Here is a 24,626-nt window from a genome sequence, read left to right on the forward strand (position 1 = left end):
TTCTCTCTAGGGGGAAGTCCAGCCATGTTACTGCAGAGAAGATACAAAAGTGGGAGAAGACCACCCACAGAAACTCTGTATGCTGCAGGACAGAAAAGAAGAGAAACCCCTGAACACTCAAAATAATTCACTAAACCACTTCCTCCTACCTGCCAGGGAGAGAATAACATCAAAGGCTGATGCCAAGTATTCCTCTGCACTATACCTGTATAGAGAGAAGACACATGTGCTCTCACACCAGCCTACCCCTTCTCTTGTCTAGCAGGAGGTGTCCCTGCCCATGGCAGGGGCTGGAACCAAATGATATTTAAGGTCCCTTCCAAGCTGTTCTGTGATACTATCTATGAATGCTGCTAGCAAAAGCTCTGCCCAGCAGCTGAGGCAGCACAGGAGAAAATAAAACCACTTGCTAACAGAGCAGCTGATGCTGCAGCCTGCATCAATGATATAGAGGAAAAAAGCAGTAGAGTATGAAGGACAGTGTTAAAAAGTACATAAACAAGAGCTGTTTGGCTAAAGGTGAAACAATGGGAACTGAAACGGTTTACAGCAAAGCAAAGGCTGGTGTTATCCTCCATAAATTCAAAAGTCAGAGAGCTCTGGATGACCTTGAAACGATAAATGCTCTGAAGTGCAAACTACAGGGAGTGCGCAGGACACTGCTGCAGGGACACCCGGGCTGGGCCACCAGCACAGACCCTCACAAGGAGGGCAGTGGAGCAGCTGCTTGAATTAAGGTGCTGATCCCAAGGGGAATGGCAAAGCTCACTTAGAAACACAGGCCAAGGTCAAGTCTGGATGACAGCCCTAGTTAATGGGTTTACTAGCACTATAAGAAACTCAGTATTACATCAGACAGTTAATGTTCCCCACTGTTGTTATATTTGACTGGGAAGGGAAGACAGAGGGAATTACTTCTATAATAGATTATGCCATTAACTGGTAGAACTGGCTGCTACATTGCACAGAGGCTGACCTTTTGCAGTGCTGTTTTATTAGACACTAGAAGCAGCAGTTCTAAATCTTGGCTTTGACCAGTTCCTGGACATATATTTGGGTATTGCAAATAACCCTGGAATGAAAACGATTTCTGTCTGGAAAAATCATAAGCTATCTCCAAGAAAGCTACTGCTTCTCCCTTGAGGGGAGAGCGAAGGGGAAAATAAAACTGCAGAAATTTAGTATGAATGTGAATTAAAAACAGCAGGAACCATTTAGCAGAATAGGCTAAATTTTGGCTGCTCAAATCCAGCTTGGTGAGCTGTCTGTCAAATGCTCAGAGAGAAGCTGGAGGGTGAAGTGAGATGTATGGTGAGACTGGTGGGACACACCGTTCCGATTCACTCACTTGTTTTTTCTGCAGTTAAAGCAGGGAGGAAAAGAGCTTCAGGGACCACTGTGACTTCTCTTGGCTCTTTAAATGCAGCCCTGATGCTCCCAAGAGCCCTTCCCTGCCACTCTGGAGAATGCTGCAGGCTCAGCAGATTTTTTGTGCCTGCCCTTTGCATATACTGAGCTGCTCTGACCTGCCTTTGATCCAGAAAGCAGCTCTGCAGCGGAACCACCACACACTGGATGTGCTGGAGACAGGCTGCTGAAGGGATGTGCTGCAAGTGACAGTGGTGCCTCCACCCTGGGTGACAGCCAGAAGGTGTTTCACACACACTGGAGTGATCCTGGAAAGCCCTGCCCCTCCCATTGCCCAACATGTCTCTCCCTCCAGGGGAACAATCACTACAACCTGGTTATCACCGATATGAGACGTCTTTTTTTTTTTTTTTTTTTTTTTTTCATCTAAAGAGAAATGCTAAAAATAACCAGAGGAATAAAGAGGGAGTACTTTGCAGATGACTTGCAAATCGCAGCTGTCAGAGCCAGCAGGGCCCTGACAAGACCATCTCACGCTGCAAAGAGCTGCACACAGAGAAGATTAACAGGTGACTTGTCAGCCTTTTGTCTAAAGGGCACAAATCCTCTACTGAGCAAGGGCAGCACAGCCTTTGAACAGCAAAGTGAAATTAATTATCTTTTCTCTGGCCTTTTGCTTTTCACTAGATTTATGGGCTCTGCTTTGCCACAGCCAAAGGGGGATGATTTTAACAGAGTTAAAGATTATGGGTTTGCTGTGGAATTGGTCATAACTTGAATGCTGTTATTGGATGGAAGGCAGAGGGAGAGCACAGGGAGATCAGCAATGCCTCCAGCATGTCAAGGACAAATGAAGGACATTTTGCTGGAGGATGCTCACCATGGTGTTTAGCTGTAGGCAAGGAGGCAGAGCAGGGACAGCAGAAAGATGACACTGGTTACTATTGACCCTGGGATCTCTGAGCCTACCAATGCAGCAGAAACCTGCATGAACGTTAACCCTATCTGTACAGGTACCAGCTCCCACCGAGGCTCAGCACAGGCTGCAAACAGGCTGCCATTTCAGCCACTTGCATCAATTATCCAGTGCTGCGCCCAAACCGTCCCTGGCACAAGGGACAGCAGGCACAGCTGGCTCCCGGCACTCTGCAGACAGGACAGTGGGGACACACCTTGTGGCAGCGGGGACACACCGTAGTGCCAGCGGGGACATACCTTGTGGCAGCAGGGAGCGCAGGGACAGCCGCGAGAGGGAGACACGACCCCGCAGCAGCGCTGGCAGCTCCCGCACGCCGTCCCCATGCAGAGCAGGGACCAACCACCACCCCGGCTTTATGGCACCGATGGCCCAGCCCGTAAACCACTGCTGGCTTTTTGTGACACGTTTATAGGCAGAATAAAGCTGACTGTGTGTACAGACTAGGGAACAAGAAGCTGGAGACAAGCACTGTGGAAAGGGAGCTGGGGGTCCTGGTTGATGGCAAGTTGAATATGAGCCAGCAGTGCCCTGGCAGCCAGGAGGGCCAATTGTGTCCTGGGGTCATCAGACACAGCATGGCCAGCAAGGGACGGGATTGTCCTGCCCTGCTCTGCACTGGTACAGCCTCACCTCAAGTCCTGGGGGCACTTTTGGCACAACAAGATAAAAAAGACATTGAGCTAGTGAGAGTTCAAAGGAGGCCACGAGGATGGTGACAGCACTGGAGGTGAAAGCCTTATGGGAAATACTGAGGTAACTTGGTTTGTTCATCCTGGAGGAGACTGAAGGGTAGTCTTCAACATCCTCATGAGAGGAAGCAGAGGGGCAGGCACTGATCTCTTCCCTCTCATGACCAGTGACAGATTGTGAGGAAATGGTATAAGGCTGAGCTAGGAGGTTTAGGTTGGATATTAGGAAAAGGTTTTCACCCACAGGGTGGTTGAGCACTAGAACAGACTCCCCAGGGCAGTGGTTATGGCACCAAGACTGACTGAGTTCTAGAAGCATTTGGACACTGCTCTCAGGCACATGGTAGGATTCCTGGGGTGATCTGTGCAGGGCCAGGAGCTGGATTTAAGAATCCTCATGAGTCCCTTCCAAGTCAGCATATTGTACATGCTATGGATCTTAGAAGCTGTGTGCTGAAACTGGGGCTGAAACTGCCCAGACCTTCTTCTTTTAAACACAGCATTCATAATCCTGATTATTTAGGAAATCTGTGCAGCCTCTGAAGACTGAAGACTGTGATGCATGCTGTAATCAGGGTGTATGAAATCTGTCCTCTGTAGAGTAAGTTAAGAGTGGCTGGCTTAAAGGCTCCTTGCCAGCTGCTTGCTTCTCTGCTCTTTCAGAGTAGCAGCATTTCCTGACCTAGTCCTTGCAAAGATCCATGTCCTTCCCCTCTGTAAATCACGTAGTCGCTTCCTTCATGGCACAGCACCTGCTCCTTATAACTGCATGGAGAACCAGATTTTCAGAGTTTGCTTTTAAAATGGTCAGGATTTGAATGCCTAGATGGACAACACTGATTTCAGTGCAAAATGCTATGGAGAAAATGCAGAGCAGCTGTGCTGATCCCTCTCACACAGCATATGTGGCTCTGCCTTCCACACTCCTGCCTGCTGGTGGCTACATATTAGTATGCAGAGTGTGCAAAGGCAGAGACATTTAGGGAAAATGTATCATTAATTTCTTTTCCTGTCCATGAGGAGTTTGTCTGACCTCTTTTCCAAATCTATTTTTAAATTGCTTCTGGGACTCTGCATGCCAGGTATCCCATTATGCTGTTGCAAGCATTTGCAGAATCAGCTTGTCAAAATCTTGTAATACTTGCAGGAAATATGGTCAGAATGCATCCCCACAGATCAGCCAGTCCACACCCAGGTCCCAAGGCCAGAGCAGTCTTATTTACACCATCCATGACAGCCTGCTTTTCTAACCTGTTCTTAAATCCTTCCCTGAGAGTTTATTCCTGTGCATTGCTTTATTTTTTCCTTCCAAATCTTTTTCCAGTCCTTCCTCTTTACACATCAGTCTTGAACATAATTTGTGAATTATCAGTTTGAAAAACAGACCACATATTCTCTTTCTTTTCCTCTTGATATAAGACCTTTTTTTAAGTGTTACATGACTTCGAGACTGGTCTTGATTGTACTAATATGTAATGGCCACACGCTTGCTGCTGTGCATGTGCAGAAGAAATACAGAGCGAAGTGTTCATCTCCTCCCTTCACAGGCTGGGTGTAACAGCTTTTGTCCAGGAGCTCTCATGAGAAGGGAATTTTGTGTCCTCCTCCTTGGACCAAAGCCCCATTCCTGTCTCTCTGTTTCACGAGTTGCACACCTTGACTCCCACAGAACTCAACTGCTGTGGGTTCAGCGAGGTGGTGAGGCCAGACAGCTTCAACACAGCTACCCCTGGCACACCCAGACAACAGCTATTTTCAGAGGATAACATTTTATCTTGTTCTTTTCATGGATTCATTTACATTATCCACACAAACACCTATCTGCCATCATCTCAGGTCTCCAGAGGTGATATATTTTTAAAGGCTTGCTCCACTGTGTCTGGTATGTGCATGGGATGTGTCTGGGCCCAGGGTTCAGAAATTATTATTTTGTTCTTGTAAATAAAAAGGCCATCTTTTTTTTGTCCTCTCACGGCACAAACTTGCAGTTCATAAGCAAGTTGCCTAAACACAGCCATGCATCTCAGTGGTTTGACTTTCACAGCTGAACTAACAGATACACCACACATCTACATCTAACATGGAGGTAAACTCTCCAGCTCTATCTTTAAAAAACAAGGACAGCAACACATTCCTTCAGCCAGAAGAAATGGGGAGGGGGAAGTCTCCTCTGAGACTGATAACATATTTGACAGTTATTTTATTTGAGCATTAAAAAAACCCCATCAGAAGTCCAATTTCAGGGAGCAGTAATGTTCTCTGTAACAATCACACTCATCCATATTGCATGCTAACGTCTTTTAAATCACATCTCACAGGCAGGAGCCAAGCAGATATCTATCAGCTAAGGAGGAAGGCAGAACTTGCCAATGACCATTACTTTAAAATATTTATGGTATGCACGAGGAATATGCATCCAACTACACTGTCCAGGGACTGGCACACAGCCCCTTAACCTGTCAAAGTTGATGTGAACGCTGCAGGAGCCTTCACTTTGGCTGGGATGGCTTTCCATGAGAATCTATCCCTGCAGGACCCAAACCCTAACCCCACCAACTGCACACCTCTCCTGTGCCAGGCAAGATCTCCAACTCTGCCTCTCAACAAGCTCTGTTTCTCTCTGGGCCACTCCACCTTCAGTAGCATTTTTAGCACTGTGACGTGCTGTCTTATGTGCTGTAACACACTGTACTCAGCTCGCGTATCCCATTCCTTCTGCTGTATGAATTCTGCCACTGAAACAGTGCTATAAAAACTACGCAGTGAATTCTGTACAAAGACCTCCCCCACTCCCTTCCCCACCTTGCCAGGCTAGCTCCATTTTCAGCAATCACTAGTCATCTCAGATGCACTGAATAAAAGATAGCTACCTGTCTTCAGTGAGCAATTCTGTCTGTTCCCAAGAGGTTGCTGAAGATGGGATTCACTGTATTTCCTGCTGTAATTACAGGTCTCAAAGTCACATCCTTTCCAAGCTGTGCTGGTCAAGCTTTGCCAGAACAAAAGGATGTGCTGTCACTAAACAGGCTGAGGAATTTCTTGATACATTACAGAAATAATCTCCATGCCTTTCCTAGTTTCCATCTCAAAAGACACCAATTTCTTACAGCCTGAACTGATATTAACATTTAATTACTTTTTTTAAAAGGACTTGGATAAAAGAGGCCTTAAGATAACCTGTTATAAAAGTGTCTAGAAGTCTCCTGGCTTTGGAAATCAAAAAAGAAACATTCAGGGAATAGCTGCAACATGAATCTCCAGAATGGGACATTCAGGAATCAAGTCTTTTGGTCATTCCTGAATGCTGATGGATAATTTCTGGTGAAGGGAAGTAAATTTTCACGTGGCCATGTGGTCACAACCCAGGCTAGTATTTTCTCTTGTCACTTATTGTTCCACAGTGAAGCAGAGAAGGGCAGGCTGCTCCCCCAGCCTATGTCCCAGTGTTGGCTCACACCAGCCCAGCAGGAGAACTGGTACCAGAGACAGAAGGAAGCCAAGAGGTGTGAGATGCCCGTGCTGGTGGCACTTGTACCAGGCTGCATCCTGCCTCCTGCCTGGGGCACAACAGGGCAGAGCTCAGGCAGCACTGCCCTCACCATGGAGAAGAGAGGTGACATGGCTAATGTCCTGGTTTGAAGGACAGGTGTCTGCCAAGAAAGGCAGAAGTTTTCCTTTGAAACAGAGACCTGAATTCCACTCCCCCCCAAATATTATAAACGTTTGAATCAAGGACTCTGAGGCAGAGACAAGGGGGTAGGAATAACAGCTCTTTTACTAATATATCAACAGCAGTTGTTAAAATTACTAACAGAACAGAACAGATAACTCGGTTCCAGTCCTTTCTTTAGCTGTGGGCACGCTCTCTCTCGGCGGGAGCGGAGGTGGGAAGGGGCGGCCGCGGCCGCGCTGGTCTCGGGTGGGAGCGGGCTGGAGCGGGCAGCTCCTCGCTCACCATTTGTGTCTGGGTGATTCGCTGTGTCCGCAGAGACTGGAGGCTGTAGCAGGGCAGATGCAGGGCAGGTGATGGCAGAGGGTCTGGCTCTCCTGCCTTCGGCCGCGTGGCTCTAAGACCGGGGGGCTCCTCCTCCCAGCTCGCCGGAAACACGAGTCCCCTCCGGAAGCACGAGAGCCCCTCCTCAAGCCCAGCTCCCACCCACTCCTTTTGTCCAGAGTCATCAAAGATCCTCGGTGTAACCGGCCAGCTCCATTGGCATGATAATGGGAAAAATTCTTTAAATTGACACAGTAATAGGAAAACACTCAACCTCCAACAGCTAACAACAAGATGATTCCTTGCTGGACTTGCACACTCATCTCAGATAATACAAGAACAATCCTCCAAGTCCTTGTGAGTCATCACTGCTGTGCTTTTCTATGGTAAAAATCACCCGATCTCTCCAGAACTTAATAATCTCAGCAGTAGCCAGCAAGAACAAAAACACTATGAGTACCACTCACTAGGCACTATGGCAGCTAGCAGGCTTTAGTTCCAGGTCCATTTTTATCTTTCTGCTCCATTTTCAGGAAGAAAAGTGTTTGGCAGGAACAAGTTACACGCAAGTCCAGAATCTACTGCTTTTTTGAATGCTGTACATGGTCTCGTGCAGCTGCAGCAAAACCCAGCCAAAACAAGATGTAGATCATGCAAGAGCCAGGATGGAGCTGAGATTCTGCTGAATCTCACAGGGTTGTTTGTGAGTTATTCCTATATTCGGAATTGTATCCTTGAAGCAATCCTGGTGTCCTGAGACTACCCCATAGGCACTTACTACAGTGGGCAACTGCTTTCTCAAGCAAATCTTTAATTATAGACATAGAAGAAAACATTCACTGCTGCAGAGATTTGCAACCAGTGCTAAGATTGTTCCGGATGAATTATGAATGGAAACATCTGTGTATGTGAAAGCACAACCAACCTGAAGCAGATTTGCTCTCCAGTGACAGGGGAAGGACAGACAACAAGGTTAGAGAGCACAGGACTTCCATACTCTGTCTGAGGGCAGACTGTAGCCATAAAGATCCAAAAAAAAGGGAACAAAAAGGTGGCAGTGCTGCTTGAGATCTACAGATATGAAAAAGACCAAGACCCAGAGATGAAAGATCACTCCAAAACAGCAGGTAAGTCCTAGAAAGTGTAAAAAAAGCAGTCTAAGAGCCAGTGTGTTGAGAGGAACAACTCAGCAGACACAGCAAGGGCTTGACAGATTGTGCCCCTTGTTCTTCCTGGAGCACATACCCAGCCTGGCTCCAGCACCTGGATTCACGAGGCTTGGTGCCTGCATGGGTTGGTGAGAGCATGAGGGAATGAAACCTGGACATAGGAACAACTGAAAACAGTTTTGTTCAGAGTCAGTATCTACTTCTTCTTCTACAAAGTCTCACCTTGAGGTTCATTATATTAATTTCCTATACTAGCACACAACCACTGTGCAATAGAAAATCTGGATAAGAAGGTTGGAGGATTTTTTGTCTGGCAAAAATTTACATGAAGCAGTGTGTTGACAATGTCAGTGTTTCCTGGCATGCTGTATGAGCATTAGTTCCAGGAGATCCATAATTTAATCCAGCTAGTCTCCAGTATACTTCATCTTCAGGTAAAGGGAATATTCAAAAGAAGGTACAGCATACCTCAGAGGTATACCCCTGCATTATAAGCCTCCCCATGAAAAAAATCTGGATTTTATGCACTCTGGAGGTCACATGAAAGCAGCATTGCTTAAAACCATGCACTTCAGAATATTCTTTGACTTTGATACCTTGCACTAGCACAGAGCAGCTGTGGCAGCTGCCACCAACTCCCTGCAACAAACATGAAAAAGCAGTCAGTGAGCAACACTTTAAAAAAAGCAGTTTGTATGGCTGAGGGAAGTATTTAGGCATGCTGCAGCAAAGTTTCACCAAATCTTTGATCAATTTAGCATGCCATCTTTGGAAGTTGTCCCTTTAGTCCTTAAACCGACAAGAATTTTAAAAACACAAGGAAGTTGAGAGGTTTTGAATCCATCTTCTTCCAGGTGTGAACACACCAAAGGGATGCATGGGTGGAAAGAACCAGAACAGCATTGCCTAGCTGATAAACAGGGGTTTGACAGTCACTGGTGAAAACTCTCTGACCTGGGAGTATCTGCACCAGTCACAAACCCAGCTTTTATTAGAAAGAAAATCAACTCGCCACAGCTAACAGAGACATACGAATCTTCATTCAGCCTCTCTGGGAAGACAGCTACAGCAAATGAGAGAGGTCAAGAGAAATCTGATTTAGGAGAACACATTTCTGTTCCTCAGAGCTATTCCCCAAACAATTCCATTATTTGCTGCAGAAAAAGAAAGCAGAGAAACTCCCCTCCCACCATGTTTCAAGAGAATTGAGCCCTCTTAGCTCTTTGTACTCTCAGCCCTGTTTGCTTATCACTTGTGGCTCAGACAGATAGCTGCAATTCCCATCGGGTTCCCAGAAAAGATTAATTATCCCACCTAGGAACAAAGCATCCAGGAGCCACTTAATCACAATTTCAGAGAAGAGAAGGGACCACCCCATCCCTGGCCAAGGTGCTGGCAAGGATGTTCTGGCAGCATTCAAGGTTGGAATACCAAACGTTAAGCATGTTCTAATAAAGGCAATTGGACTGCAAGACAGGCTTTTCCTTTTTCTGTCGAGTGATAGCTACATGTCACCTGCCTCCAGGGTGAGACAGCACTTGTAGGGGTGCAGTATTCTGTTGGCAGAAATACTCCCCCTCTGCTGGTGTATGCATTGAGAGGACACAGACCATTCAGGGAATTACACCCCTTCCCAGGAGCTACGTAAATATTAAAAGGAAAGAATTTTGCTCTGCATGAAAGATTCTTGCTCCTCACTGCCCAGGGACTGAATTTCATCACTAATCCTCTGCTTCTAGTAGTGGAGGCAGAACTCCAAGGCACAAGACTGTGCTGGTATAGCAGGAATATTTCCCTGGAGACAGCAGCTCACAGAAGAGATAAGATACATCATAGCTTTGGAGTGACAAGATTGCTATCACAGTCTGTGCCTCATTACTATTTTGAACCTTCAGCACAGATCTATGATGCCTTTCCAGGATTAGCCTACTTCTAAAGCTAAAGAAAGTCTCTCTTAATTTACAGCCTGTTACTTATTTAACACCAGAATCACATTAATTGAGAGTGCCTTTGGACTATATCAGTGCTTTAGCTGTACAGTACACTTGGACTATCACACAGGATTAGAGAGAGCATGCAGAGTGATGCCAAGTGTGGTCCTTGCCTTAACCAGAACACCTTGCAGATACAGAAACATTCTGGTGTCACACCTAGAAAGCAAAAAATCGGATGGTATGTATTGCCTTCTTCAAATACTGTGAGTTTTTTGCTTCCAAAAATTCCCATGAACAGTCATCTTAAGTAAAATTATTAAATTTCCATATATGGCTTCAAGTAATGGAAATACAAAAACCAGAACTGGAGACAAGTCAGGTTCCAAAGTTCTGGCCTAAAGATCCCCTGCTTTGCATTCTGGTATAAAGTCTAAATGCAATTGTGTTGTAGTTTCTCTTGGGGTCAAAAATCTTTCCTGAAACACATTATTTTAGGACACTGTAACCCAGATGAAATAAAATAAAGTTTTTTATTGAGGTACACTCAGATACCAAATCCATATTTTGATATCAGAATTTTGCTATGCTATGATGTATTTTATTACTTTCACCCTTTTCAGCACCTTGAAACTTCCCCCTGCCCCAAATGAAAGGGCTATTTTGAAACAGCAGAAATGGACAACTATTGTGCAATATTAAAAACTACTGGCTTTTAATTTACAAGCAGTAATGAGCCTCTGCTAGTTACCCTGAATTACTCATCCAAAGGCAAAGTGGTTAAAAGTAATGGGTATCTGCTTCAGCTCAGAGTAATGAGGACACTAAAAAAAGTATATAAACAGTCAAGTATGTGCCAGCTATGCAGAGAGATCTGCTCTAATTGGATGGGCAGTACACCTGCAACACAGACAAGTCAGAAAACACATCGTCCATCATGCAGGAGGAAAATTAATAGGAACACGAACAGTGCATCCCATGAGTAATTACCCAGCTCCCTTTTGATGACTTACTTTCCCTCTGATCCATAGCTGTTCATGCTGTCTTCGATGGACTCGTGGCTGGCTTGACGGACGGTCCTGCTGGGCATTTCCACAGCCAGGCCAGTTTCTGTGCTCCTCTGGATGGCTCCTTTCAGTCTCCGACCATCACCATCTAGGAATACAAGGGGAGAAAAGGCAGTCAGCCTCTATTCCCAGAGCCTCCTGCACTGACAGAGCCAAGGAGAAGCAGAGGAGGTCCTTTGGAAGCCAGCCTGGCATCTGTCACACAACATTTTCCTTACTCAGCCCTGCTTCATTAGCAGCTCCTGAGCCACCTCTGGAACACACTCACTGCCCCACTGTGCCAGGCCCAGCAGGTACTCAGACCATGCACACCCTCCCTACCTACTCCAACCATTTGTACTAATTAATTATCCACTAAACAGGCTGCCACACCAGCTGGCTACACCCAGAGCTGCCCAGTCAGGGAACACAGGCACAGCTGAGGTCTACAGCCTGATGCCTCCAAGCCTTTCCCAAATCCCATGTTGCTGCCTCAGGTGGTGTGGAGCAGCACAAAGAGTGAGAAGTCCTGGTGGTCACCAAGTGAGCAGAGGGGAGGAAAAGGCCGGGCAGCACCAGAGGTGCTGTGAAAGCAGGAGCCCTCCCAGACTGGCCACAGGGGAATAGCTGGGCACAGCCAAAATGTTCCCTGGTGGCACCAGGAAGGCACCAGCAGTGGAAAGCCCTGGAGAGGACTACTCCCCTCGGTAGATGCCCTCAGCCACAGCACAGAGGGAATTAAGTAGGTTCTGGTTCCTCCTGGGTGCAGTCTTCAGAGGCTCAGCCCTCTGAAATTAACAGCTGCTATTTTCATCCTCCATCTCAAGCAGTCTGTTTCTCAGAACAAACCTCATTATGTAATGAATGCCATTACTATTAATTGCTGTAACTGGCATTAGGAAGCTCCAGATTTCATCCCACATAGTGCACTCATCCTAAAACACATCTGCTACAAGTTTTCAGAACAAAGCAAAATTATCTAAATCCTCTAAAGATGCCCAGTCATTACCCTGGATTCAGGCAACAAACCTCTGACCCACAGGGCTCCCAGAAACCTTCCAGCTTTTTGAGTACCACCTCAAGAGGAGAAATGACCCAGCTACTGAGTTTGGAGAACTCAGGATCACCAAACATCAAAGAAAGCAAATCTTTCAAAGAATCACAGGATGGGTAAGGTTGGAAGGGACCACAGTGGGTCATCTGATCCATCCTCCCTGCTGAAACAGGGTCATCCTAGAGCACACGGCTCAGGATTGCATCAAGACGGTTCCGGAATATCTCCAATGAGGGACACTCCACCACTTTCTGGGCAACCTGTTCTAGTGCACCCACACAGTGAAGAAGTTTTTCCTCATATTCAGGTGGAACTTCTCATTAATCACTTTCTGAACTACTTTGGAAATATGAGGGTATCTGTAATAACCTGCCTAAAATACATTGTTATTTGTAGCAGTCTGCTTGACCTAAAATACTTTTCTTTAGATCTTGCTGTGAAGAGGAACTTCAGAAAAAAAAATCGGTAAGATATCAGAAACACTTCCTATACAACTTCTCCAATTATATCTACATAGAAATACAAAGACAAAAATTCTCCTATAAATAAAGCTGTAAAATACCTTTTCCTCAACTATCATGAGATTTCCAACTGGGTAAACGCACTGGCCTCAGGGCTCTGTACCAGCTGCTGTCCCCACATATGGTGCAGCCTGTGTACACATGTCCCTGTGAGCTAAGGGGATCCAATGTGCACATTCTGGGTTAACATTAACTACAGTTTGTACTGTTTGTGTGCCTAGAGTAATGCATGAAGCACATTGTATAAATCAGGAAGTTACACAAATGTAAAACATATTTCTCATGTGCTTTCAAAATCCAAATCTTCAGGCAAGAATAACAATATGGGCATCAACAAAAGCGAAGCTTGGTGAAATGGCCGTGCCTATTCTCCCAACCAGTGCAGAGCAGCTCCCTTTGATGCACCCTCTTTAGCCTTGTGCAGCTCACTGGAGCCTCTGATGGGGTTTGTAGGCTCCTTTGAGGGCACAGCCCACAGCCATGGGGGCAGACTTGATTTCATTCATCTTGCATTCGCCTCCACAAACAATCTCTGAGTCATCCACACGCACCAGTGCCCATCCCTCCTTCATGTGTGCACTCAGAACACTCATCCTCCTGCCCTTTGAGCTTAGTCCTCTCAAGAGCTCTGCTGGCAGCCTGAGTCAAAGCATCAAATGACAAATGTAGGAAACAAATTAAAAATGCCCCACTGCCCAGCCAGGCAACATCGGTTTAAAAAATCTCTCCTTTCCCTAATCTAATGAGATGTGCCTGGAGACACTCAAAAGACTGTTCATCCACAGCTCGCAACAAACAAGAGGCTTGGGACAGAGCAAGGGTTTGGAGCAAGACAAGGTGCTTGCTCTATTCTATCAACCATCTCCTGACTGAAAGCCAAGGAAATAAAGCAGAAGGGCCCAAAGGCAAGGAAAGGCAGCACTGCAGGTGCACCAGGGCACTGTACCAGAGATTTAGCTGGCACTGGGCAAGTTCAGCTGTAGAGCACCACATGCACAGCTTTCCACTGCTGGGTAGGTCATTTTCCAGTAGTCCTGACTGCTTTTACAGAGTAATAATTAAAAAAAAAATTAAAAAAAATAAAAAGGGAAAGGAAAAAATGGCAAAAGCTTAATCAAAAATCTCTGTAAAACAAGACAATGGGAATAAAGAACAAAAATCCTTTGTTCCTTCCTCTTCTTCCAGACAGAGATGCACAGCAGCTCCTGCATCTTACAAATGATCTCTCATTCTGGAGATAGGTTTCTCCAACCTTTCTCCCTCTACAGACTCTTTTAGCTGAAAGTTTCCTTTGAACAGAAGGGGAATAATTTGTTTTGCCAAAAAGGCAAGCTCCCAAACCACAGCAGCCACAGGCATGACTGAAACAGGGTAAGAGATCACCACAAGCACCAGAGATGCCATCAGAAAAGAGGTATAGGTTTCTAACTATTCACCCCCATCAGCTGGGAGGGGTACAGATCAGGGATAGCACACCTGGAAAGGAAATAAATATGGATGACATTGCACTTCTTATCTGTGAGCCAAAAATTTTTCACAAGCAGCAGTCACCTACCATTAACCTTCTCTGGTCAGTGTGGAGCATGGCATAGGGGCTGTGCCTTCTCCCCTTCCTGAAATCTTTGTGCCTTGACACCTTTGCCAATCAGAAGGTAAATTATATGCATCTATGTGGGTGTTGCCTGAAAAAATCATTTGTCTTAATTTGTCAGTGGTATCTGAAACAAGTAAGAGCAGTATCGACGTTTTCTGCAGCATCACCAGGTTTATTCCCTGCATCTCTTCCAATTAAGCAGCAAATAACAGAGGTTAAGCAGTCAGTCAAGCCTGCAGCACAACACATCACTAAGAGAGGATTTTACTTCAGGATGACCTTGGGAAGAAGAAATGTTTTGGTCAAATACCCAGGATGAAGATACACAGAACCTTGCTGATGCCAACAACCAGAAGGGCCCAGCAGTCACTCTGCCAAGTTCCTAGTGTTGACAGGTGCTTCGATTTTGCTCTGCTCAGCCAAACAATTTATGTTTGGCTAAAGAATATCTTCTAAAGCACTATCCACTCTAGGTTTGAAGATACTGAGAGATGAAGAATCTCCATTTGCCTGCACAGTTTATTTTACTACCTGACATTTAGAGATGTGGCTTAAGCTTGCCTGGTTTCAGCCTCCCACACATCAGGTTTTTTTAGTGCCCTGCTCCACCCCAAGAGCTGCTTTGCGTTCTCACTATAAAGACTTTTCTGCAGTGCAGATGAATTATCTCTCAATCTTATTTTGACAAGTTAAACAGACTGAAATCTCTCTGTCTCTCATGCTCTGACTTTTTTTTTTCTCCTGGCCTTCAATCTTTCTAACAACCTCCCGATGTTTTAAACACTCTTTTGAGAACAGAACTGAAGCTTGCATTTTAGTGCAGAAACGCACATAGAGGTAATTGTAGTCTCATCTTCACTACTTCTGCTGGCATCTCCCAAGACCACAGTAAGCTCCTGGTCACATCACACCTCACCTGGAGGCTGTGCAGTCCCTTGCCTGTTCTGCTGGTATGATCTTGCAGAACATTATATTAAAAAACATGTAAAAAAACTAATTTTATTTGAAGAGAAAGCAAGCAAAACCCCAGACAGCATTATACAGCTCACCCACCCTTCAATACTATTTACTCTGTTTCTAATGTCCACATGGCCTGTGAATTAAATGAGGTTTAAACTCATCCTTGCTTCAAATCAATTGAAAACACTGAGCACCACCAGGCCTTCAAGAGAGCCCCTCCTGCCTTGGAGGCTTTCCTTTGACAACTGCTTTTTGATATGTGAAACAAGTTTTTAATCCATTTATCACAACCACATTTTTAGGGTCATGTTGTTCTAGGACAAAACCCTAGCATACTTATTATATTTACCCAGACATCTGTCTTCTAAAACTTGGAGGAAAAAAAATTATCACAAGACCCATTTTCTCTACATTCTTCTTGATTGATATTAATTATATTCCATAATTTTGTTCATTATTAATTAGGTCTCATTATCATGTTTCCCCTCATGTTTGAGTGATGTTAGACCAGCCAACCAAAATTTCCTTCCAGACTGCCCAGTAACAACAAAGAGGAGCAAGGGGAGCATGCAGGTGTCCTATGCAGAGCAGAGCATCTTTTGGAGTTTCCCTTAATTAAACTTTCAGCTGTCACCCACTGTGTTGGTTTCATGTGCTTGGGGGGAGGGGCGGATTCACCTCAGAGCAGCCTCCATGAGGCTGGGGAGTGGGAGGGGCTCTTCCGTCTTGGAGCTTCCCCTGTGAGCTGCTGGCACCAATCGGAGAGCTGATCTGGTGATGTACAGCTCGGGAAACCAATGAAAAGTTAAATCGCTTTCACAAATCACAGTGGATCGGGTTCTCTGCTCTTTTTCGGCTTCTGGCCTCCGGAGGTGTGGGGGTCCCTGGCTGGGGCCCCCGCCCGGCTCCGGGCTCGGCCTGGGGCTGGGCCTGGCTCGGCAGCCCGGCTCTGCGGGGGGCCCGGCTTGGGACCCCGGCCCCGGCTTGGTGGGGGGCCCGGCCCGGCCGCATGGTCCCGGCCCCCGCCGCCGCCGCCCCCCCCCCCCCCCCCCCCAAATACTCCCCGACCGCATAGCTCCGGGCGGCCCCGCGCGGCCCGGGCTCGACTCTGCACGTGGCGTGGCCGAGCGGGGGGGATCGGGGAGCCACCAAAGGCTCTCCCTTCCCCCTTCCCTCCTTGTTCTGAGAAGAGGCCTCCAGCTGCCCATGTTTCTTCACGATCTGGATACAATTTTAACTTCTTTATGCCTGGATAAGATCCTCAATCTCCTAAGCTTTCCTAAATGAGAAGAAATGAAGCATGGAAACTACAAAGGTCAGCGGAATGAAGATAAAGTTCCTGGTGGGAAGAGATTGAAAAGATGCAACGAATAAGTAGCTAAAAACCTTTTTTGTGGGCTAAGGGGATTGTGACTTCACTAAAATTCCTTTAAACTGTGAAATATACTTGGGGAGGTTTGGATGCTTGAGAAGAAGACTTTTTGCCTTGGGGAAATGGAGCTCTCTCTGTTCTGGGACTGGAATATGAACAGAGACATTTGATAGAGAATGAGATGAAGAGAATTTTGTTTTTCAGCAGCCTGCCTTTAAAAATAGTACCTCAATTGTTTAACATAACCCATAGCACAGCTCTGGAAAGACTGTGAAAAAACGGGAGGAAAGTCATAATCTGCAATATTTTCCCAGGCGGATGTGGATTGTGAAGGTAAAGACACCCCCTAAGCCATAAGTAAAAATGAGACTTTTCTCTCTTAAGTAAACTTAACTGATTATTTGGATGTTTAACTGACTGAAGTGTTCTCTGTATGTTTGTTGGTAAGAAATGTGGAATGAAGGGGAGGAGGGAACAATCTAGGAATCTTATTCTGATTTTTTTTGTGTTATTAATAAATTTCTTCTTGTACCTTTTTAAGTTTAGAGCCTGCCTTGTCTCTACTCCTGGGTCCTTTCGCTAAAAAAATATATATTAAGGTTGGCAAACCCAAGTCACACCGTGACACCCACAAAAGAGGCAGCTCTTCTCAAAGACAATGCTACTCCTGTGGAAGAGCTGCCACCAGAAACTGGATTTGCCTGAAATCATGGGGATGGTAAAAATAAGAGCCGTGCTGCTCCCTTCTCTTCCCCAAGGAAAGAGTGAGCACTTCTCCTATCCTCTTCTACATCATTCCCACACACAACTCTTCAAAGCTCTTCCTCTCTGCTACTGACAGGGCTCTCCATGCTCAGAGGCCAGCAAGTCTTGAAAAATCTATGTGAGTCCTGCAATAGCTCATCACAAGGTCATGATTATATAATTATTACTCCTACACAGAATTACTCTACGATAGATGTTTATTGATTTTATTCTGAGAGACAAAACATGCAACATGCCGTTCTCACTGTTACCCCTACACTGTCTCCTCTCTTGTCACTTCCTTTCTGTCCACCCATCTTTCTCTTTTCCACTTTGTTTTCAATTTTCTCCTCCTTCGCAGTTTGCTATCATCACAAATAGAAACCATCATGATATATGTGCTACAGACCCTCCTGTACTTTAGAATTAATTGGTATTGATTTAGCCCTGAGATTAGGCATTGACTGAATTTCAACTCAGTCAGCCTGGCTCCTAAATTACCCAACCCCTTCTAAGCACAGAGCACAGTGGCACCCAAAGCACATGGACACACAGCACCAACAGGGGCCACCCAAGACACCAGGGGTCTGGCAAAACAGTGTGGGCAGCTATTATCCTTTCATAAACTTCAGCTTGAGGTGTCAGGAGGAAAATCAAGAAGGGAAATCAGTTGGATGCTTACTTTCATTTGTTTCTATTCTAAAGCCCTGGAAAATATAACATTTTTAATTTTCCAAGAAAGTTAGTCCAAGCTTGAGTGAAGAGGTTGCATCCCCACTGCTTTTTTTAGCCAAGTGTAGCAGTATGGAACAATTCCCAGGCAAACATGCTACAGGGCATCAACCTGGGCAGACTCTGCTCTCTGGATTCACACCTGAGCTCCTCAGCTTGTGAATCGCCTGCTTTGCTCCAAAATACAAACCTGCACTTCTGAAGCATGAAGAACTGACAACTGCAGCAAGGGAACACAGAAAAATCCATCTGGCAGAGTCAAGGAAGCCTTCAGAGCACGTTATAGATCACATAGAAAGCAGAGACAGGACAGGACACAATTGCCTGCAGAGATTTGCCCTGAGCTATCTCCTTTCAGTTCATGCTGAATCTGCCTGCTCTACCCTTGGCTCAAACATGGGCTCACAAGCCCTTTCATTTTCCACAGCCAGTAACCTCACTCTTTGCTTTTGACCCTAAGAGTTTTTACTAGCTTTCTTCCCCATGAAGATCTGCCCCTGAGAAAAGATGAAGCAGATCAGTTTGGGGCTAAAAACAAGGGAAAACATCAATCATCCATTTGGATAATATCATCTGCTGAGGGAAGGATAGTCCCCAAGTCCAACAACTGGTCTTTGGCAGGTCTGTGGGCAAAAAGCAGCAGTGGGAGTCTCAGCTCAGCACCCCAGACTGCTAAAGCACTGACCACTTCACCTCCTACCTATTTTCAGGTACTCTGAGAAAAGAGCCAGTACATTAACTTCTCCACTTGAAACTTTGTCACTGCATTGTTGTTCCTGGAGTGTTTAAAAAAAAAAAAAAAAAAAAAAAAAAAAAAGATTCCTGTTTAGTCAGATGCTGATTCCCCATGACATGTACTAAGACTTGTGTGTCATGAATCAGTTCTGAGATGAATAAAAATTCCATTGTTCAGCTTCAAAGGAGAAAAAGAGAAGTCTTCCCACAGCCTTGCATGAATACCCAACACCTGTGACAGGCTGGCACACGCTGAGCTGTTGGCTGCCAGGGTGGGCAGCACAGGCCCCTTTACAGGGCTGTCTCTGTTCAGAGCAAGTCCTGATGCTCTCCTAAGGGGCTGCTTCTGGTGAGGAAAAAAAAAATATAAATACTGGATTGTCCCATCAGAATGCAGTTTAACAAGGTGAACTCAATCTCATCATGCCTGGCAAGCCCTGACATCCTGCCAAGCATTCCCTACATCAACATCCTAATGGAGTGTGAATTATTAGCACCTAAAGAGAGGCAGTTTGTACTGTGCTCCAGAACATGCCAGACTATCATCACAGCCTCAGTAATCCACCAGAATGACAGAAAATGGCTGGGGATAAGCAGGGGCACTAATCAGGCTGTATGCTTCGTTCCCTTTGCCCCAGTTTCAGACACCAACAAAATCACACCCTTTCTTTCCAAATTAAGCACAGAATCTTTATGGGATGGAAAAAAATATTTCAACATGTTAATTATTAATCTGTGGAGGTTAGGTACATTCACAGGGTTAGGAAATTTCAAGCAACTCCTATTGTGAGAGCCAGAAAAATAGTAAAATTAGCAACTACTTGCATTGCTGTTACATCTACCAACTCCAGCTGAATGCAGAGCATTCAGGACACCTTGCCTTGGATGGAAACCTCTGGAAATGCCAATGAGACACCTCCAAATTCCCACTGCAGCACAGCCCCAGTCCACCCCACTGCTCCTGATCCACAAGGGTATTTTAGCACAGAAAAGCTTCCTGTCATCCTGGAGCTCAGACTGGCCTGTCCTCACCCACACCTGTGCTGACACCCATGCCCAGAGGTGTGGATGTCAAACCAACTCCCCCTGAACCCAGAGGCTCTCTTTTCTTCCCCCTTCACCATCAGGAGAGGACCAAAAATCATTCACAGGGTTATTTTAATGAACAGCCTTCTGAGCCTGCCTTCCCTAGTTCCCCACAACCCAGGCCAAACCCCGACTCCTCAGACACTTAAAGCAGAATTTTTCCCTCCATGCTGGCCTAAGCTATTTCACCCCACCAGATGTTATCATCTCTTGTAGTTTGGCATGGGTAGAGCATCAATTTTTCTTCCTTTCTTCATGAACTCCATTTTCCTGTTTTAAACATAGTTTTCCTCCTCCTTTTGAGGTTAAAACCAAATAGTTCCCATTATGCTATTTTTAATTTTGGCCTTTTTGATAATTCACCTATAGAAATAAAATGTAACGGCCAAAATTTTCATATGGAAGTGTCTAAAGAAAAAATTCTGCAACAAACATGTAGCCAGGAAAATCACTTTGAGATTTTTTCCTTCCCTGTCAAATGAGAGAAAGCCAACAGCCAAAAAGGTAAACACGTATGTTCCACTGTCAATGACTTTCAAATGAAGTTTTTGACTAACATAAAAAATTGCTTAGCTTTTCACTATAAAAAAGTTGCAGTAGCATAACACTAACAAAAATGTTTGGTTCTTTCAGAGTATTTCATGGGAACTACTTTGAAGCTAGACCCAGCTCTTCAGAATTCTTTCCATGTCTCTATTTTGTTTGCAGCAGCAGGATCTAAATAGCTTCATCTGATGGCTGCTTTTGCATTTTTATTTTTATAAGAAAATGGAACACACTGCCCCCTTCTCTTCCCCCAATCTGCCAGGCTTTGCAGTAGAGTCTGATTAAAAGAAATGTCCATAGCCATCCAGAAAATTCACTGCTGTAATATTTCTGCAGCAGCCTAGCAATGAAACCTGAACACTGCCCTGTCTGTAGCTCAGGTCTCCTGGGATAGACATGCACAGAACTGCAGATGCTGCTCCAGTTGTGTGGGACAGACACATCCCACATCCCTCTTCATCCTTCTTCATTTGCAAGGGGTGATGACTTAAAAATGTAATCTTACTATGGTATTTACAGTGCAATAAACCACAGATATACACGAATTCTCACTGCATGGCAGTTAGGGGATTCAATCTTTCCCCTTCTTAGATTTTGGGTTTTAAGTCTTACCAAGAGTTAAACTCCCCTCTGACATCAGCCCACCTAGGAAACCCTGCAGGTCTGTAGTCCAAGTATGTACCAAGTCAAGGAAAATTTAGCTGATGGGCTCAGAGAACATGTACATTTGAGACATGCAATTAATTTAACTGATTTATTTAAATTACTACACTGTAATATTCACTCCCTAGAAAGCTGAGGGATGTGTCCTACATAGAATCAACAACCAGTGGTGTTCTACATGTTCTCAGTTCTAAACTCTTAGAACTTTGCCAGCCATCAAGATATGAGTATCTGGAAAACACTGAAGTAGAAAGGTGAGTGGCTGGTTAGTGGGCCAGCACCATCGCAGGGCTTTCTTCTTGTTAATTCACAAGGAGAATTAGAGGTTGAGCCAATTTGTGTCCCCGTGGCTGGAAGTCCTCCAGCTACACCAACATAAGTTGTGAAGGCCAGGTGAGGCTCTCTACTTAATTACAAGAGAGTTGAATCAGAGCAACCAAATGTCCTAATTCTGCCATCCATCCCACACTATTAATAAGTGAGGATGTTACTTAAGTTCAGGTTCTGAAATATGAATGAGCCTGAGCTGCAGAAAACCTCTTGATTTGGAAAAAAAATCAAAAAAGTGAGGTGAATTCACAAAAATAAAGCTACTAGAAAGAGCCATTGTAGAGAAGGATTACATGAGATGAAAGAGCTGCCCTGCCCACACTTCACTAAGCCAAGAAACTTTGCATGAAGCTGCTGTGCCCTTTTAGCTCTTCACCTGGCAACTTTTGGGAAGCAAGCAGGGGCAAAGTAACTTCAGCAACCTGTTTGCAAGCTGTGCTTTCCTCCTGGTCATGAGCCTCCTGAAGCCACCAAAACCTCCCAGAGGTGCTGACACACATTTCTGTCCCTCCAGATGCTCAGCTCCAGCGGTCTGCTTTTATCCACAAGGTGAATTTTAAACTGAGATTATGTATCAGGCCTTTTCTTCCAGGGGCACTAGTTTATGTCTCTCTACCCAGAGCTATCTTTTCCAGCGTTTTTTGACTCTGCACATCTTAGACGCCTCCCCCAAATTTGGCTCAAACTAGAAAGTATCTGCTATAATGATGGGAAGAGGGTCAAGACATCAGTTTAAGCCTTGAAGAAATATTTGCCTCCCTCAAAATCACAGCTACTAGACAGCAGGTAAAGTTTTGTTTTGGTACAGACAAAATTCAGAGGAAGCAGTGACAAATGCGTATTTATAATGAGATTTCCTCCCTTTTCCTGTGTCCTATTGATGCTCTTTCAGGAGCGAGCAGCTTTGTTGAAACCACGTGTGTGTGAGCGTAGAGAGCAACAGTCTTGGCACAATGAATGAGTCATGCAATCTTTTGTTCACTCGCTACAAATACAATTAAAAACACAGCCCCATTTCCTTAACAGGTTCAAAGCCACAGAACCCTGGAGTCATTCATAAAATAGAATCCTGGTGCAGAATTGTGTTTAGAACAGCATTTGATTTGTGTTTAGCTTGGATTATAATTACTTCATCATATTTTCCTTAAGGAAATGAATGATCAAATTCACAGGAGTTGACTTTAGTTATAAACACTGCTTAATAACTTATGTCCATTTGGAAGCAATTATTTGATCTACTGTGGAAACAGAGAGGGGGGAACCGACGATCTGGTTTCCAGAGAAGTTAAACAATTTCAGGCATTGAGTTCCTAATTCCAGACAATCTCACCAGATGTTACAACTACATATGTCAGGCTTCACCAAAGTGTTTTCATGGAATACCTGTAGCAAATGCTAGAGGAAGCAAGCCAGCATGTTCTTCGCCTCTAATTCTACATATTGCTTTGACTCACATGGAGATATCCTGTGACAGGACTATGGCTATGGAGCATCTGTTGTGCCAGGCAAGTACCACAGCCCACCACAGGTGCACTAAAGGGAACCCTTTTCTTCCCAAATGGTACCAAGAACTGTGCAAAACCCTCTGTTTATAGCACACCTGTGGTGCTGAAGGGAGAGCTAAGAGAGTGACTGCATTTCCCAAAAGACTGCAACTGGATCCACTGCACTCACACTGCCTTTCTCACATAGATCCCTTTCCAGGATCTAGGTTCTGGATCAAGTGCCGAGTACTGCTTGGGTGGAGTGAAAGGAGAGCACCCTGCCTTTCATGACTGCAGTAATTTCATTGCAGATATCTCATGACAGCTGGAAGGAAAGGTCAGGCTTCAATGCCCAGAAGCAGGACAGGAGTAACAGCTCCTTATGATGCTAAGTCATTCACAGTGACTAAGAAATTAAAGTGAGTTTGTATCACTGCAAACAGCCCTGCCAATCATGCATCATAAATATCTTCAACTGGGGACAAGTCAGGCCGTTACACATGGAAAACATCATCCAATACCAAAAACAGAGGCGCTGCAATTTAACTAGCAGACACCTAAGAAAAAATATTCAGGCAAAATTTTCACAGCCCAAACCCTGAAGAGACACATGCAGGCTCTCATCTGAGCGATACACTCTCCCACAGACGAACATGGCAGACACATAACTGCCTCCTCCATCTGCTTGCTGCATGCACAAAAGCAGCACTCAGATAGAAAAACATCCCAGATTATTTGAAGTCCTTTGGGAAATTCAGTTCACCATTTGTCTATGCAGAGTATTGAGCTTTCAATAGAGGAGAAAAAGCCCTTTGGCCAGAGCTAGAAAATAAACATAACATGTTCAACTCTGCTGAAAGATACTGCAGAATGTGGAAAACCAACCAAAATATCATGTCTGGCTCCAGATTACTGAGGATGGAAGTGAGAAGTCATCAGATTAATAAATACAGGAGATTCACACACACCTTAGTAACAACACCAAAATCATGTTTTCTCAATTATCAGCAACAAGATGCAGTAAGAATCAGTCCTTTGTGAAGAAGAGGCACACCAGTGTTCAATATTGTATTGATGGAATTTGAATTAATCACTCGCAGTGAACAACAGCTACACACCAGCGCAGCATCCTGAGAAGCAATGCCTGTTTGCAGCATGGCTACCCCATGGCACGTACCTGGCAGAAAGTTCACCAAAATCCCATGATCAAATGCTTCTGAACTAATTTTGTAGAAGGAGCAAGGATGAACAAAATGCTTTAGAGCACCCTGCTAATCTCTCTCTAGTAGAAGAGCAGCAAAGAGAACAGATGAAGAAGGAATTGTGATACAGCCAGCATCAGCCTTGTAGGCAACACTGGCAGTTCAGTGAGATCAAACATGCATTAAAGGGCAGTGTGTGAGTGAAGAAAGACTTTTAATGTAACCACAAAAAAAAGTTTGATGGAAATCTCTTTATAAAATGTGCAGGCAACAACTGTCCAACAGTAATGGAAGAAGGTCAGGAGAGGACACCATACTTACAAAGCACCTGCATCACTGTCACTTCCTGCCTTCTGATACCTGCAGCTACCTTTCATGTTTCTGTTCTCAGATGTAACAACTGGGCTGACATAAGGAAGCCTTGGGA

At 44.9% G+C, this 24,626-nt stretch overlaps 1 protein-coding gene across 1 annotated transcript in view; it reads right to left on the minus strand.

The window, feature by feature from the left end:
* Positions 1 to 24,626, minus strand: part of RIMS4 (regulating synaptic membrane exocytosis 4) — a 57,790-nt gene that overhangs the window by 13,445 nt on the left and 19,719 nt on the right. The window contains exon 2 of the mRNA XM_056507631.1: positions 11,144 to 11,285. Within this exon, the coding sequence (XP_056363606.1) occupies positions 11,144 to 11,285 (142 nt within the window). The remainder of the gene's footprint in view (positions 1 to 11,143; positions 11,286 to 24,626) is intronic.

The sequence above is a fragment of the Oenanthe melanoleuca genome, chromosome 20, assembly GCF_029582105.1.
Source record: "Oenanthe melanoleuca isolate GR-GAL-2019-014 chromosome 20, OMel1.0, whole genome shotgun sequence".
Classification (NCBI taxonomy): Eukaryota; Metazoa; Chordata; class Aves; order Passeriformes; family Muscicapidae; genus Oenanthe; species Oenanthe melanoleuca.